This window comes from Arachis stenosperma, chromosome 4 (genome assembly GCF_014773155.1).
Source record: "Arachis stenosperma cultivar V10309 chromosome 4, arast.V10309.gnm1.PFL2, whole genome shotgun sequence".
Taxonomy (NCBI): Eukaryota; Viridiplantae; Streptophyta; class Magnoliopsida; order Fabales; family Fabaceae; genus Arachis; species Arachis stenosperma.
The window spans coordinates 7,121,542-7,138,709 of NC_080380.1; the positions used below are offsets into that span (position 1 = coordinate 7,121,542).

A 17,168-nucleotide genomic window follows, 5' to 3' on the forward strand; every position below is an offset into this window, starting at 1 on the left:
CCTTCCCGCCAACCTCTGAACGTCCTTGATACACCCGGGCTCTTCATCTGGAGTACTGCTTGGCATTTTTTTGGGTTAGCCTCTACTCATCTCTGGGTTATCATAAACCCCAAGAATTTTTCTGCTTCCATGGCAAAGGCATATTTGAGCGGGTTGAGCCTCATGCCGTGCTGTCGAAGCGAGGTGAACACGCTCTCAAGGTCACTTGTGAGGTCATCAGGCCGGGTGATTTTTACCAAGATATCATCTACGTATACCTCCACCATTTTACCTATAAGGTTGCTGAATATCTTGTTCATCAACCTTTGGTAGGTGGCTCCTGCGTTCTTCAGTCCGAACGGCATTACCTTGTAGCAGTATGTCCCCCCTGGCGTTATGAACGCCGTTTTTTCCTCGTCAGGCCGGTGCATTGGTATCTGATTGTAGTCAGAGTAAGTGTCCATGAAGCTCAGATACTAGTATCCTGCCGCCGCGTCGACGAGCGCATCTATGTTGAGTAGGGGGTAGGAGTCCTTGGGGCATGCCCTGTTAAGGTCGGAGTAGTACACACACATCCTCCATTTCCCATTGTGCTTTCTGACTAGGACTACATTCGACAGCCAGGTCGAGTAGTCGAGCTCTCGTATGAACCCCGCTTCAAGGAGGCTGGCCGTCTGCCTTGCCACCTCCTCTACTCTTTCTTGTGACAATCCTTCTCCTTTGGGCTACTAGTTTGACCTCCGCCCTGACTGCCAAGCGATGAGACATGGTCTGGGGGTCTATCCCAGGCATGTCAGCTGGCGTCCAGGCAAAGAGAACGCCATTAGCCCTGATCATTTACATTAAGGGTTCTTTCAATTGGTGTGGAAGGTTTCTATTGACGAAGGTAAACTTCTCCTCGGAGTCGCCAACCCTGAACTTCTCTAGGTCTCCTTCCGGCTTGGGTCTAGGCTTGTCCTCGACTCTGGCATCCAGGTTGGCGAGGAAGACTCCCGACGCCTCTTTGGATTTCTTTCTCAAGGAGAGACTGGCGTTGTCGCAAGCGACTGCCGTTTCCAAATCCTCTTTTATGGATCCCACAGATCCATTATCAGTGATGAACTTTATTACCAACATCTTTGTGCTAATCACTGCTCCAAGATCGTTGATGGTCTTTCTCCCAAGGATGATGTTGTAGGCTGTGGAGTCTCGGAGAACCACGAACTCTGCCATTACCGACCTTTTCCCCTGTCTCGACCCTATGGATATGGGAAGGGAGATTATTCCATCAGGCTTGATGAAGTGGTCGCTCAAGCCTACTACACTGTGTTGGTGGGTTTTTAAATCGGCATCTCGAAGGCCTAAGGCATCGAACACGTTGTGGAACATAATATTCGAGTCAGCGCCGGTGTCTACAAGGATCCTTTTGACCAAGCCGGTCCTACCCGGGCCGTGATGACCATTGGAGGGTTTTTCGTGATCTCATCAAACCATTGGTCATCCGGGCTGAATGATATGGGTGGGGTTCTCTTAGAACTTGGCGTGGGGCTAGATGACGAGACCGCTAGGACTTTGGCGTCTGTTTTATGTGCCGACTTCGACCTTGGAGCCGCGTTTCTCCCGATTACCACATTTACTATGGTGAGATCGCATTCATTGTCCTCAGGCTCTTGGCGTCGTCTTACCGCGCGGCTTTTGTCCTCTCCATCTCGGTCTCGTTCGCGTCTCTTCGGCTCCCTGATGAGGTGGGAGAACTCGGCTAGCTTTCCATCCCGGATTGTCTGCTCTAGCGCGTCCTTCAGGTCGAAGCAATCCTGCGTCTTATGCCTATAGCCCTTATGATAATCACAATAGAAGCTCTTGTTCCCCCCAGTTCGGTCCTTTAGAGGTCAGGGCTTCGACAAGATTCCCTTCTCGACTATCTGCTGATAAACTTCTATAATGGGGATGGCGAGGGGGTATAATTGGTGAACTTCCCGACTCGAGTAAACGGCCCGGACGTCTTGCCTGGACCGCTGATGAGCGGATAATTTATACGCTTTTTGGCATTGTTTTTAGTATGTTTTTAATATGATTTAGTTAGTTTTTAGTATATTTTTAGTAGTTTTTAGCTAAAATTCACTTTTCTGGACTTTACTATGAGTTTGTGTGTTTTTCTGTGATTTCAGGTATTTTCTGGCTGAAATTGAGGGTCCTGAGCAAAAATCTGATCCAGAGACCAAAAAGGACTGCAGATGCTGTTGGATTCTGACCTCCCTGCACTCGAAGTGGATTTTCTGGAGCTACAGAAACCCAATTGGCGCGCTCTCAACGGCATTGGAAAGTAGACATCCTGGGCTTTCCATCAATATATGATAGTCCATACTTTGCCCAAGATTTGATGGCCCAAACCGGCGTTCAAAGTCACCCTCAGGAATTCCAGCGTTAAACGCTGGAACTGGCATAAAACTTGGAGTTAAATGCCCAAACTGGCATGAAAGCTGGCGTTTAACTCCAGAAAAGGTCTCTACACGAAAATGCTTCATTGCTCAGCCCAAGCACACACCAAGTGGGCCCGAAAGTGGATTTTTATGTCATTTACTCATTTCTGTAAACCTTAGGATACTAGTTTACTATTAATAGGATCTTTTGACATTGTATCAGACCTCATGACACTTTACACGTTTTCTTTGTGTATCTTCCACAGCATGAGTCTCTAAACCCCATGGTTGGGGGTGAGGAGCTCTGCTGTGTCTTGATGGATTAATGCAATTACTACTGTTTCTCATTCAATCATGCTTGCTTCCATTCTAAGATAATACTTGTTCTTAACCCGGATGAATGTGATGATCCGTGACAATCATCATCATTCTCAACTATGAACGTGTGCCTGACAACCACCTCCGTTCTACCTTAGATTGAGTAGTTATCTCTTGGATTCTTTAATCGGAATCTTCGTGGTATAAGCTAGAACTGATGGCGGTATTCAAGAGAATCCGGAAGGTCTAAACCTTGTCTGTGGTATTCTGAGTAGGATTCAATGACTGAATGACTGTGACGTGCTTCAAACTCCTAGCAGGCGGGGCGTTAGTGACAGACGCAAAAGAATCATTGGATTCTATTCCGGCCTGACCGAGAACCGACAGCTGAATTCCGCGTGCTGTGACAGAGCATATGCAATCGTTTTCACTGAGAGGATGGGAGGTAGCCATTGACAACGGTGAAACCCTACATACAGCTTGCCATGGAAGGAGCCTTGCGTGCTCGAAGAAGGAGACAGTAGGAAAGCAGAGATTCAGAAGATGGAGCATCTCCAAAACCTCAACCTATTCCCCATTACTGCAATACAAGTAACCATTTCATGTTCTTTTGCTTTTTACAATCAATCCTGATAATTTCTGATATCCTGACTAAGATTTACAAGATAACCATAGCTTGCTTCAAGCCGACAATCTCCGTGGGATCGACCCTTGCTCACGCAAGGTATTACTTGGACGACCCAGTGCACTTGTTGGTTAGTTGTGCGGGATTGCAAAAGTGTGATTGCAATTTCGTGCACCAAGTTTTTGGCGCCGTTGCCGGGGATTGTTCGAGTTTGGACAACTGACGGCTTATCTTGTTGCTTAGATTAGGACTGTTTTATTTCTGTTGGTTTAGAGTCTTTTAGTTGAGTCTAGTTTCATATTTTAAGTTTGGTGTCAATTGCATGCTTTTGTTTTTCTTTTGATTTTCGAATTTTGCATGTTCTTAGTCCCTTTTTGATTCATAAAAATTCTAAGTTTGGTGTCCTCTTTGTGTTTTTCTTTTAAAATTTTCGAAAATTAGTGCTTAATTTTCTAAAAATTTTAAGTTTGGTGTCTTTTTGTTGTTTTTCTCTTTCCTCTTTTCAAAAATCAAATCTTTTTCAAAAAAAATTTTTCAATCATATCTTTTTAATTGCTGTTTTCAAAATCTTTTTAATTAACTAATTGATTCAGTTCTCAATTTGCTTTGATCTTATTTTATTTTTAATTTTCGAATTTTTATTTTAGTTTTCTTTTGTTTTATTTTATTTTATTTTATTTTATTTTCGGTTACTTCAAAAAAAAAAAAACAAAATTTATCTCTTTGCAATCATTATCATTTCCCTTTTGTCCATTATGGACTTAAGTGGGATTAATCAGTCCAAAAGGACTCTGGGGTCATATGCTAACCCCATTACAGCTGCATATGGGAGTAGCATCTACACACCTCCCATCAAAGCAAGCAGCTTTGAGCTAAATTCTCAACTCATTATCATAGTGCAGCAAAATTGCCAGTATTCCGGTCTTCCACAGGAAGAACCTACTGAGTTTCTGGCACAGTTCTTACAAATTGCTGACACAGTACATGATAAAGAGGTAGATCAGGATGTCTACAGACTATTACTGTTTCCATTTGCTGTAAAAGATCAAGCTAAAAGGTGGTTGAATAACCAACCTACAGCAAGCATAAAGACATGGAAACAGTTATCAGACAAATTCCTGAATTATTTTTACCCTCCAAAGAGGATGACACAGCTAAGGCTGGACATCCAAGGCTTTAAACAAGAGGATAATGAATCCCTTTATAATGCCTGGGAGAGGTATAGAGGTATGCTAAGAAAATGCCCCTCTGAAATGTTTTCAGAGTGGGTACAGTTAGACATTTTCTACTATGGGCTTACAGAAAAAGCTCAGATGTCTTTAGACCACTCAGCTGGTGGATCTATACACATGAGGAAGACAATTGAAGAAGCTCAAGAGCTTATAGACACTGTTGCTAGAAACCAATATTTGTATTCTAGCAATGAGTTCTCTCCAGAAGAGGAAGTCATGACAGTAGTCACTGACCCTAATCCTCAAGAATAGATAATTGAGCTTAATCAACAATTGCTCTTGATGACAGAACAGTTAGCAGAATTTAAAGAGATGCTCTATGAAACTAAAGTTGCTAACAAGAGCATAGAACTACAGTTGAATCAGGCAAAACAGCAAATATCTAAACAGATAACAGAGGAGTGTCAAGCAGTTCAACTAAGGAGTGGGAAGACACTGAATACCACTGCTCAAAAGAATAAAAAGCCAAACAGGGAACAATTGACAGAGGATAACCAAACCACTGTTCAAAATCCCTCTGAGGACAGTAAGAGCCCAGAGAGGAATGTTATTGGCGTTCAAACGCCAGAAAGGGAAGGAAAGTTGGCGTTAAACGCCCATTCCTTGCCCAGTTCTGGCGTTCAAACGCCAGAAAAGGGAGAGAAGTTGGCGTTTAACGCCCAAACTTCACCCATTCCTGGCGTTCAGACGCCTAGAGAGAATCAGACACCTGAGAGTGCTGACAGTAATCCCTCTAACAAGGCTTCTTCAACCACTTCTGTAAGGAATAAACCTGCAGCATCTAAGGTTGAAGAATATAAAGCCAAAATGCCTTATCCTCAAAAACTCCGCCAAGCGGAGCAGGATAAGCAATTTGCCCGCTTTGTAGACTATTTAAGGACTCTTGAAATAAAGATTCCGTTTGCAGAGGCACTTGAGCAAATACCTTCTTATGCTAAGTTCATGAAAGAGATCTTAAGTCATAAGAAGGATTGGAGAGAAACTGAAAAAGTGTTTCTCACTGAAGAATGCAGTACAGTCATTTTGAAAAGCTTACCAGAAAAGCTTCAAGATCCAGGGAGCTTTGTGATACCATGCACATTAGAAGGTGCCTGCACCAAGACAGCCCTATGTGATCTTGGAGCAAGCATCAATCTAATACCTGCATCCACTATCAGAAGGCTTGGGTTGACTGGAGAAGTCAAACCAACCCGGATATGCCTCCAACTTGCTGATGGCTCCATTAAATACCCATCAGGCATAATTGAGGACATGATTGTCAAGGTTGGGCCATTTGCCTTTCCCACTGACTTTGTAGTGCTGGAAATGGAGGAGCACAAGAGTGCAACTCTCATTCTAGAAAGACCTTTCCTAGCAACTGGACGAACTCTTATTGATGTACAAAAAGGAGAAGTAACCTTGAGAGTCAATGAGGATGAGTTCAAGTTGAATGCTGTAAAAGCTATGCAGCATCCAGACACACCAAATGACTGCATGGGCGCTGACATTATTGACTCTCTGGTAGAAGAGATCAATATGGCTGAAAGTCTAGAATCAGAGCTTGAGGACATCTTCAAAGATGCTCAACCTGATCAAGAAGAACCAGAGGAGGCAAAGGAATTTTCGAAAATTCCTCAGGAGGAGGATAAGCCTCCTAAGCCTGAACTCAAACCACTACCACCATCCCTGAAATATGCATTTCTGGGAGAGGGTGACACTTTTCCAGTGATTATAAGCTTTGCTTTAAATTCACAGGAAGAGGAAGCACTGATTCAAGTGCTAAGGACACACAAGACAGCTCTTGGGTGGTCCATAAGTGATCTTAAGGGCATTAGCCCAGCTAGATGCATGCACAAGATCCTATTGGAGGATAATGCCAAACCAGTGATCCAACCACAGAGGAGGCTAAATCCTGCCATGAAGGAGGTGGTGCAGAAAGAGGTCACTAAATTACTAGAGGCTGGGATTATTTATCCTATTTCTGATAGCCCCTGGGTGAGCCCTGTCCAAGTTGTTCCCAAAAAGGGAGGCATGACAGTGGTTCATAATGAAAAAAATGAACTGGTTCCTACAAGGACAGTCACAGGGTGGCGCATGTGTATTGATTACAGAAGGCTCAACACAGCCACCAGAAAGGATCATTTCCCTTTACCATTCATAGACCAAATGCTAGAAAGACTAGCTGGCCATGATTATTACTGCTTTTTGGATGGCTATTCAGGCTACAACCAAATTGTAGTAGATCCTCAGGACCAAGAGAAAACAGCATTCACTTGCCCTTCTGGCGTGTTTGCCTACAGGAGGATGCCTTTTGGTCTGTGCAATGCACCTGCAACCTTTCAAAGGTGCATGCTCTCTACCTTCTCAGATATGGTAGAGAAATTTTTGGAAGTCTTCATGGATGACTTTTCAGTATATGGAGACTCATTTAGCTCCTGTCTTAATCACCTAGCACTTGTCCTGAAAAGGTGCCAAGAGACTAACCTGGTTTTAAACTGGGAGAAATGTCACTTTATGGTGACTGAAGGAATTGTCCTTGGGCACAAAATTTCAAGCAAGGGAATAGAGGTGGATAAGGCAAAGGTAGAGGTAATTGAAAAGTTACCACCACCTGCCAATGTTAAGGCAATCAGAAGCTTTCTGGGGCATGCAGGATTCTACAGAAGGTTTATAAAGGATTTTTCGAAAATTGCAAAACCTTTGAGTAACCTGTTAGCTGCTGACACACCATTTGTGTTTGACACACAGTGTCTGCAGGCATTTGAGACCCTGAAAGCTAAGTTGGTCACAGCACCAGTTATCTCTGCACCAGATTGGACATTGCCATTTGAACTAATGTGTGATGCCAGTGACCATGCCATTGGTGCAGTGTTGGGACAGAGGCATAACAAGCTTCTGCACGTCATTTACTATGCCAGCCGTGTTCTAAATGACGCACAGAAAAACTACACAACAACAGAAAAAGAGTTACTTGCAGTGGTCTATGCCATTGACAAGTTTAGATCCTATCTAGTGGGATCCAAAGTAGTTGTGTACACTGACCATGCTGCTCTAAAATACTTACTCACAAAGCAGGATTCAAAACCCAGGCTTATAAGATGGGTGTTACTTCTGCAAGAGTTTGATATAGAAATAAGAGACAGAAAAGGGACAGAGAACCAAGTAGCTGATCATCTGTCCCGAATAGAACCAGTAGCTGGGGCGTCCCTCCCTTCTACTGAGATTTCTGAGACTTTCCCAGATGAGCAACTCTTTGCCATTCAGGAAGCTCCATGGTTTGCAGATATTGCAAATTATAAAGCTGTGAGGTTCATACCCAAAGAGTACAGCTACGTGCAGAGAAAGAAATTAATTTCAGATGCCAAGTACTACCTCTGGGATGAACCATATCTCTTTAAGAGATGTGCTGACAGAGTGATCCGCAGATGTGTACCCAGAGAAGAAGCACAAAGGATCCTATGGCACTGCCATGGATCACAGTATGGAGGACATTTTGGAAGTGAGCGAACAGCCACTAAAGTCCTCCAATGTGGCTTCTACTGGCCTACTCTCTATAAAGATTCCCGAGAGTTTGTGCGTAACTGTGACAGTTGCCAAAGAGCTGGTAACCTGCCTCATGGATATGCCATGCCTCAACAAGGGATATTAGAGATAGAATTGTTTGATGTATGGGGAATTGACTTCATGGGTCCATTCCCACCATCATACTCAAACACTTACATTCTGGTAGCAGTGGACTACGTATCTAAGTGGGTAGAAGCAATTGCTACACCCACTAATGATACCAAGACCGTGCTAAAATTCCTCCAGAAACACATCTTCAGCAGGTTTGGTGTTCCCAGAGTACTAATCAGTGATGGGGGCACCCATTTCTGCAATAAACAGCTATACTCTGCTATGGTTAGATATGGAATCAGCCATAAAGTAGCAACTCCGTATCATCCACAGACAAATGGGCAAGCTGAAGTCTCTAACAGAGAGCTAAAAAGAATCCTAGAACGGACTGTGATAGCCCGGAGAAAGGATTGGGCAAAGAGCTTGGATGATGCTCTGTGGGCATACAGAACAGCATTCAAGACTCCTATAGGAACCTCTCCATACCAATTGGTGTATGGGAAGGCCTGTCATCTGCCCGTGGAATTGGAACATAAAGCCTACTGGGCAACCAGGTTCCTAAACATGGATGCACAGTTAGCTGGTGAAAAGAGATTGCTCCAGCTAAATGAGCTAGAGGAGTTCAGACTCAATGCCTTTGAAAATGCAAAAATTTATAAGGAAAAGGCAAAGAAATGGCATGACAAGAAATTGTCAACCAGAGTCTTTGAGCCAGGACAAAAAGTTTTGCTCTTCAACTCCAGGCTCAAATTGTTTCCAGGAAAACTCAAATCCCGGTGGAGGGGTCCGTATGTGATTACAGGAGTGTCACCATATGGATATGTTGAGCTTCAGGATATTGATTCTGACAAAAAGTTCATTGTTAATGGACAGAGAATCAAGCATTATCTTGAAGGCAATTTTGAGCAGGAATGCTCAAAACTGAGACTTGAGTGATTCTCAGTAAAGGTCCAGCTAAAGACAGTAAAGAAGCGCTTGCTGGGAGGCAACCCAGTCATTAGGGGGATTATATGATTTGTTATTACAGAGGCAAGTATCAAAAATGAAGGAATTCACAGAGTTACAGAAGGATTCAGCTCAAAAAGCAGAGGAAATGAGCTTACTGGCGAAAAAACGCCAGTAAGGGGCATTTTGGGCGTTAAACGCCAGAATGGGTACCATTCTGGGCGTTTAACGCCAGGAATGGTGCCATTTTGGGCGTTAAACGCCAGAATGGGCACCATTCTGGGCGTTTAACGCCAGGTGTGCAGCATCCTGGGCGTTTTGGAAAAACGCCCAGTGACAAAGGAACTCTGGCGTTTAACGCCAGCCAGGGCACCTGGCTGGGCGTTAAACGCCCAAAAGGGGCATCAAATGGGCGTTAAACGCCAGAATGGGTGCCATTCTGGGCGTTTAACGCCAGACAGGTGGGGGGACCACAATTTTGTTTTCAACTCAAATTTTTTCAAACTTTCCTTTTCTCACCCATACTTTTCTACAAAATCACACTTCAACCATTCATCATTCACTTTCAAATCTTCAAAAATCAAAACCATTCTTCAAATCTATTTCAAATCAATTCCAAATATTGTTCAAAAACTCACCTTTCTCTCAAATTCTTTCCATATCTTCTCAAATCTCCTTTCAAATTTTTCTTTTCTTTTCGAAATCTCCCCTCTCCACCTTATAAATACACGTTTGTTCCCCCTCATTCCACCACACCATTCGAATTTCCTCTTCCTCTCTCTCTCTTCTCTTCTTTCTTTTGCTTGAGGACAAGCAAACCTATAAGTTTGGTGTGCTTTTCCGTGATCACTAAGCCAAGATTCATCAATATCATGGCTCCTAAGGGAAAACAAACCAATTTAAGAGGCAAGAAAGAGACTAATCCAAAGAATCCTTGGAATCAAGAGAAGTTCTTAACCAAAGAACATGAAGACCATTATCACAAAATAATGGGTCTGAGGTCAGTGATCTCGGAAGTTAAATTTGATCTGAAAGAAGATGAATATCCGGGGATCCAAGAGCAAATTCGAAACAGAGGATGGGAAGTTCTAACCAATCCTGAAATAAAGGTTGGAAGGAACATGGTTCAGGAATTCTACTCAAATCTGTGGCTAACAGATAAGCAGAGAATGACTGGAACTGCTTACCATACCTACAGAACCATGGTCAGAGGGAAAGTTATGTACTTTCATCTGGACAAAATAAGAGAAATTTTCAAACTACCTCAACTGCAAGATGATCCTGATTCCTTCAATAGGAGGATGGTGAGAGCAGATAAAGGGTTGGATCAAGTTCTAGAGGACATATGCCTCCCTGGAACTAAGTAGATAACCAACTCAAAGGGTGTCCCGAATCAACTCAAGAGGGGAGACCTCAAGCCAATTGCAAGAGGTTGGCTAGACTTTATTGGGTGTTCCATATTGCCCACCAGCAACCGTTCTGAGGTCACCATCAAGAGAGCAGTGATGATTCATTGCATTATGCTTGGAAAAGAAGTGGAGGTCCATCATGTGATTGCTTGTGAGATCTACACAATTGCAAATAAGAATTCCACTGAAGCCAAACTGGCTTACCCAAGCTTGATCTCCTTGCTCTGTAAAGAGGCTGGGGTGAAGATGGGAGTAGATGAGTTCATACCCATTGAACACCCAATCACCAAGAAGTCAATGGAAGGACAAATGCAAGACAACTCTATCAAAAGGAGGGCGCAGGAGTTCCTCCCTGAATTCCCTGAAATTGGCTACTGGGCCAGCCTAGAAGCATCTATCACCAAGTTGCAAGAAACTATGGAGCAACTGAAGGAAGAACAGCAGAATCAGAACTGCATGCTCTGCAAATTGCTGAAGGAACAAGAGAAGCAGGGGCATGAACTCCAAGAGATGAAACGCCAAAAGCTCTCCTCTCAAGTTGAGGGAGCATCCACTTCTCAAAATCAAGGTTGTTGAGTCCTAACTCTGTGAAAACCTCTATCATTAGGAGCCTATTTTTGCGTTTTTCTTTTGTTTTCTATTCCTATTTTTATTTTTTTAGTCTCATATTATATCTATATTTGAGTCTTGTTCTTAATTCATAATTAATAAAATTTATGCCTTAAAGTTATGAATGTCCTATGAATCCATCACCTCTCTTAAATGAAAAATGCTTTAATCACAAAAGAACAAGAAGTACAGGATTTCGAAATTTATCCTTGAAACTAGTTGAATTAGTTTGATGTGGTGACAATACTTTTTGTTTTCTGAATGAATGATTGAACAGTGCATATGTCTTTTGAATTTGTTGTTTTAAGAATGTTAAAATTGTTGGCTCTTGAAAGAATGAGGGAAAAGGAGAACTGTTATTGAGGATCTGAAAAAATCATCAAAGTGATTCTTGAAGCAAGAAAAAGCAGTGAAAAAAAAATTTCGAAAAAAATAAAGTTGTGTACCAAGGCAAAAAGAGTGTGCTTAAGAACCCTGGACACCTCTAATTGGGGACTCTAGCAAAGCTGAGTCACAATAAAAAAAGGTTCACCCAATTATGTGTCTGTGGCATGTATGTATCCGGTGGTAATACTGGAAGACAGAGTGCTTTGGGCCACAGCCAAGACTCATACACTAGCTATGTTCAAGAATCATTATGCTCAACTAAGAGAATCAATAACACTATCTGAGTTCTGAGTTCCTATAGATGCCAATCATTCTGAACTTCAAAGGATAGAGTGAGATGCCAAAACTGTTCGGAGGCAAAAAGCTACTGTCCCGCTCATCTAATTTGGAGCTAAGTTTCATTGATATTTTGGAGTCTATAGTATATTCTCTTCTTTTTATCTTATTTGATTTTCAGTTGCTTGGGGACAAGCAACAATTTAAGTTTGGTGTTGTGATGAGCGGATAATTTATACGCTTTTTGGCATTGTTTTTAGTATGTTTTTAATATGATTTAGTTAGTTTTTAGTATATTTTTAGTAGTTTTTAGCTAAAATTCACTTTTCTGGACTTTACTATGAGTTTGTGTGTTTTTCTGTGATTTCAGGTATTTTCTGGCTGAAATTGAGGGTCCTGAGCAAAAATCTGATCCAGAGACCAAAAAGGACTGCAGATGCTGTTGGATTCTGACCTCCCTGCACTTGAAGTAGATTTTCTGGAGCTACAAAAACCCAATTGGCGCGCTCTCAACGGCATTGGAAAGTAGACATCCTGGGCTTTCCAGCAATATATGATAGTCCATACTTTGCCCAAGATTTGATGGCCCAAACCGGCGTTCAAAGTCACCCTCAGGAATTCCAGCGTTAAACGCTGAAACTGGCATAAAACTTGGAGTTAAACGCCCAAACTGGCATGAAAGCTGGCTTTTAACTCCAGAAAAGGTCTCTACACGAAAATGCTTCATTGCTCAGCCCAAGCACACACCAAGTGGGCCCGAAAGTGGATTTTTATGTCATTTACTCATTTCTGTAAACCTTAGGATACTAGTTTACTATTAATAGGATCTTTTGACATTGTATCAGACCTCATGACACTTTACACGTTTTCTTTGTGTATCTTCCACAGCATGAGTCTCTAAAACCCATGGTTGGGGGTGAGGAGCTCTGCTGTGTCTTGATGGATTAATGCAATTACTACTGTTTCTCATTCAATCATGCTTGCTTCCATTCTAAGATAATACTTGTTCTTAACCCGGATGAATGTGATGATCTGTGACAATCATCATCATTCTCAACTATGAACGTGTGCCTGACAACCACCTCCGTTCTACCTTAGATTGAGTAGGTATCTCTTGGATTCTTTAATCGGAATCTTCGTGGTATAAGCTAGAACTGATGGCGGTATTCAAGAGAATCCGGAAGGTCTAAACCTTGTCTGTGGTATTCTGAGTAGGATTCAATGACTGAATGACTGCGACGTGCTTCAAACTCCTAGCAGGCGGGGCGTTAGTGACAGACGCAAAAGAATCACTGGATTCTATTCCGGCCTGACCGAGAACCGACAGCTGAATTCCGCGTGCTGTGACAGAGCATATGCAATCGTTTTCACTGAGAGGATGGGAGGTAGCCATTGACAACGGTGAAACCCTACATACAGCTTGCCATGGAAGGAGCCTTGCGTGCTCGAAGAAGGAGACAGTAGGAAAGCAGAGATTCAGAAGATGGAGCATCTCCAAAACCTCAACCTATTCCCCATTACTGCAATACAAGTAACCATTTCATGTTCTTTTGCTTTTTACAATCAATCCTGATAATTTCTGATATCCTGACTAAGATTTACAAGATAACCATAGCTTGCTTCAAGCCGACAATCTCCGTGGGATCGACCCTTGCTCACGCAAGGTATTACTTGGACGACCCAGTGCACTTGCTGGTTAGTTGTGCGGGATTGCAAAAGTGTGATTGCAATTTCGTGCACCAACCGCCGTCCCTGGCGCGCTCCTTCTGTCTTTCTCCGCCACCGTGCTGCTGAGGTTGGTGGTAGTAGGGATGCCGCTTGTTAGCAGCCACGACTTGACTGACTTCTTCATCGTTGATATATTCCTTAGCTAAGGTTTGGATCTCCTGCATCGTCCACACCGGCTTTGTGGTGAGATGCTTCCTGAAATTCTCATTTAGAAGTCCGTTCGTCAAACACAAACTGGCCACCGAGTCGGTTAGGCCATCAATCTCCAAACACTCATCGTTGAAGCGATCCAAGTATTTTCTGGTCCGCTCGCTGGCCCTTTGTGTCACCCCGAGTAAGTTGATCGGGTGTTTTGCCTTTGCGATTCGGGTGGTGAATTGGGCCAAGAAGGTGCGGCTGATATCCAAGAACCTGGAGATAGAACCTTGCGGGAGGCTATTAAACCAACGTATTGCAGGTCCCGCCAGGGTGACCGAGAAAGCGCGACACCTGACTTCGTCGCCTACTCCCTCCAAATTCATTATGGCCTCAAAGGCCGTCAGATGCTCCTGTGGGTCTTGAGTTCCATCGTATCTCATGTCCGTCGGCTTATCAAAATGCTTTGGTAGCTGGACCTGGAGGATGGAATGGTGGAATGGGGTTGCTCCCATGATCCCGGGTCATCGCGTTCTCCTTGTCCTTTCTCCTCCGTCTTTCCGATCTCGTCCGACGGCTTTTGTCCCTCCAGATCGGCCGTATATCACGGGGTCATGTCGTCTCCTTGGGCGTTCTCGGTCTTCCCGGCTACTTCCAGATTCAGACCTCGAGGTTGGCGTGCGCCGGGAGTGACTTCTTTGAGAAGTTCTTCCCCGCTCTCGAGGGATGGAAAATAGCTTAGGTCAGAGGTTTGTTGACGGTGCTCCTGATCTGCTAGCTAGCGCTCCAGATTCTGCACCCTATGGCGCAGTTCCTGCATTATCCTAGCGCTGTCACTGTCGGTTCCCCCGAAGGGGCGTCTCTCTTGGGACCGTAAAGGTGGCTCGGGTCGTCGAGGAGGGGACCTCGTACGTGCCCGGGAGGAAGCCACGGGGGCTGCTCCCCTTAGGTTCGCCCTGTCGCCCGGGTCCGCAGCATCTGCTACGATGTCCATTCAGGCAAATTCCCACAGACGGCACCAATGTTCGGATGGTCGGATGCCAGACGGTTCGGAGGGATCTTCGGGCGGGTAAGGTGAGGCACGGCCTGGTTCCAGGTTGTAGGGCTGGGTATTGGAGTAGCCGACGTTCCGTGCTCTTCGCGAGGAGGGGGTGTCACCTGCAAAGACACTCCGACGCTCTAGTCAGTCGTGGTGCAGGCGAGCAATATGGGTAAAGTGATATGTGTGACGTACCTTGGGGGAGGGGCAAGGTTCTCCCCTTATATACCGTGTCAGAAGTGGGTCCCGCAAGGACAGACCCACCTTCCTCGAAGTTTCTCCGTACAGCTGTAGTAGAGAGCTGTCATTCACGCGTGTCCGGGTCGATGGTTGAGCGTCTGATACCCAATCGTTCGGGTCGGGTGACCTACGGGTCGGGCCGGTCCGCGTGGTGTTTGGGCCAGGCCGTAACATTACCCAAATCAGTCCCCAAAGATTTTAGAATCGGACATTTTAGTCCCCAAAGAAAATTAATACACAAATCAATTCCCAAGGTTTTACTCGGCAAACAAATTAGTCCCCAGTTCATTTTCTGGCAGAGTAATTACCCAGATCAGTCCCCAAAATTTTTAAAAACGGACATTTTAGTCCCCAAGAAAAACTAATGTACAAATCAATCCCAACGTTTTTCTTTGTTAGACATAATAGTCCTCCGTCCAAAAATAAAATAAAATAAAATAATTATTATTATTAATTACACAATAACATTGTACTATATATATATATATATAGTCAATCAATAATAATAATAATAATAATAATAATAATAATAATAATAATAAAATTATTAGAGATTATTTTACAAAAAATTTAAAATTAAAACTATTTGATATTTTTATATTTAATTTAATCAAAAAAGATGTCCTATATAAAAAAATATATGTTTGTATTAAAAAATATGTATTAAAAGAAAATATTTTAATTTAGATTTATATTAAATACATATTTTTTTAATACAAACATATTTTTTAAATTAGTACATCTTTTTATTATATTAAATACAAAAATATCAAATGGTTTTAACCTTAAATTTCTTATAAAATAATCTCTAATAATTTTATTTATTTATTTATTTATTTATTATTATTATTATTATTATTATTATTATTATTAATTACATAATAATATTGTACCATAATTTTTTATATTTTTTAGATAAAAATAATGATAAATTTATTCATTAGATTCTTATATATATATATATATATATATATAGTCACTCAATAATAATAATAATAATAATAATAATAATAAATAAATAAATAAATAAAATGATTAGAGATTATTTTATAAAAAATTCAAAGTTGAAATTATTTTATATTTTTGTATTTAATATAATCAAAAAATCTACTATTTTAAAAAATATGTTTGTATTGAAAAAATATGTATTTAATATAAATTTAAATTAAAATATTTTCTTTTAATACATATTTTTTATTACAAACATATTTTATTTTTAACATAACACATCTTTTAATTATATTAAATATAAAAATATCAAACGATTTTAACTTTAAATTTCTTGTAGAATAATCTCTAATAATTTTATTATTATTATTATTATTATTATTATTATTATTATTATTATTATTGAGTGACTGTACATATATAAGAATCTAATGAATAAATTTATCATTATTTTTGTCCAAAAAATATAAAAAAAATAGTACAATATTATTGTACAATTAATAATAATAATAATAATAACAATAATAATAACAATTTTATTTTATTTTATTTTTAGACGGAGGACTGCTATGTCTAAGAGAGAAACGTTGAGGATTGATTTGTACATTAGTTTTTTTGGGACTAAAATGTCCATTTTTAAAATCTTTGGGGACTGATTTGAGTAATTACTTTGCCAAAAAATAAACTAGGGACTAATTTATCTGTCGAAATAAAACCTTAAAAATTGATCTATATATTAATTTTTTTTAAAGATTAAAATATCCAATTTTAAAATCCTTATGGATTGATTTGGGTAATTACTCTACTTTCATTATTAGTCTTTCATGACCAAAAAATAAAAATACAACCCAACAACTACACACGGCCCAAAGAAATTTGAAATATTGAATCTAAGTCAACTAACCAATATTTTGTATTTATTTCGAAAACAAAAAGACAATAAATAATATTATAATATATAAAATATAAAAGTAGTTACTCCGATACAGACGTCTAAAACGTCTTTTTTTTAAAGATATTTTTTAATAATTTAAAGATATTTTTTAATAATTAAAATTTAACACATATAATCAATTAAATCGTATTATTTTTATCAAAATTAAGTCATACAAATTAATTTGACCGAAAAATAATCAATCAAATTTTAAAACGGTCTAAATTAATATTATTTTTTATAAAAAATGAATACAATACCCCTATTATAGAAAATGACTAAAATACTCTTATTATATATATTAATTTTGAGAATCCTAAATTCTAGCTCTTTTCTCCTCTGTCGTAAGATTAGGATTTAGAGTTTTCAAT

At 40.9% G+C, this 17,168-nt stretch overlaps 1 protein-coding gene across 1 annotated transcript; it reads right to left on the minus strand.

Annotated features, from left to right (window-relative positions):
• Positions 1-1,370: 1,370 nt before the first annotated feature.
• Positions 1,371-14,151, minus strand: LOC130974509 (uncharacterized). The gene is made up of 2 exons (XM_057899384.1): positions 13,514-14,151; positions 1,371-1,785 (listed from the first exon to the last, which is right to left on the minus strand). Exons 1-2 carry the CDS (start codon positions 14,149-14,151, stop codon positions 1,371-1,373), a joined length of 1,053 nt encoding a protein of 350 aa, XP_057755367.1.
• Between the last annotated feature and the right edge of the window lie 3,017 nt (positions 14,152-17,168).

What these genes read in the sequence shown, in the direction of transcription:
- LOC130974509 (XM_057899384.1), bottom strand. Translation starts at nt 14,151, where the DNA reads ATGGGAGCAACCCCATTCCACCATTCCATCCTCCAGGTCCAGCTACCA. An exon ending in CGCGCCAGGGACGGCGGTTG is followed by an intron (nt 1,786 to 13,513) that starts GTGCACGAAATT and finishes TAAGGGCTATAG; the next exon opens with GCATAAGACGCAGGATTGCT.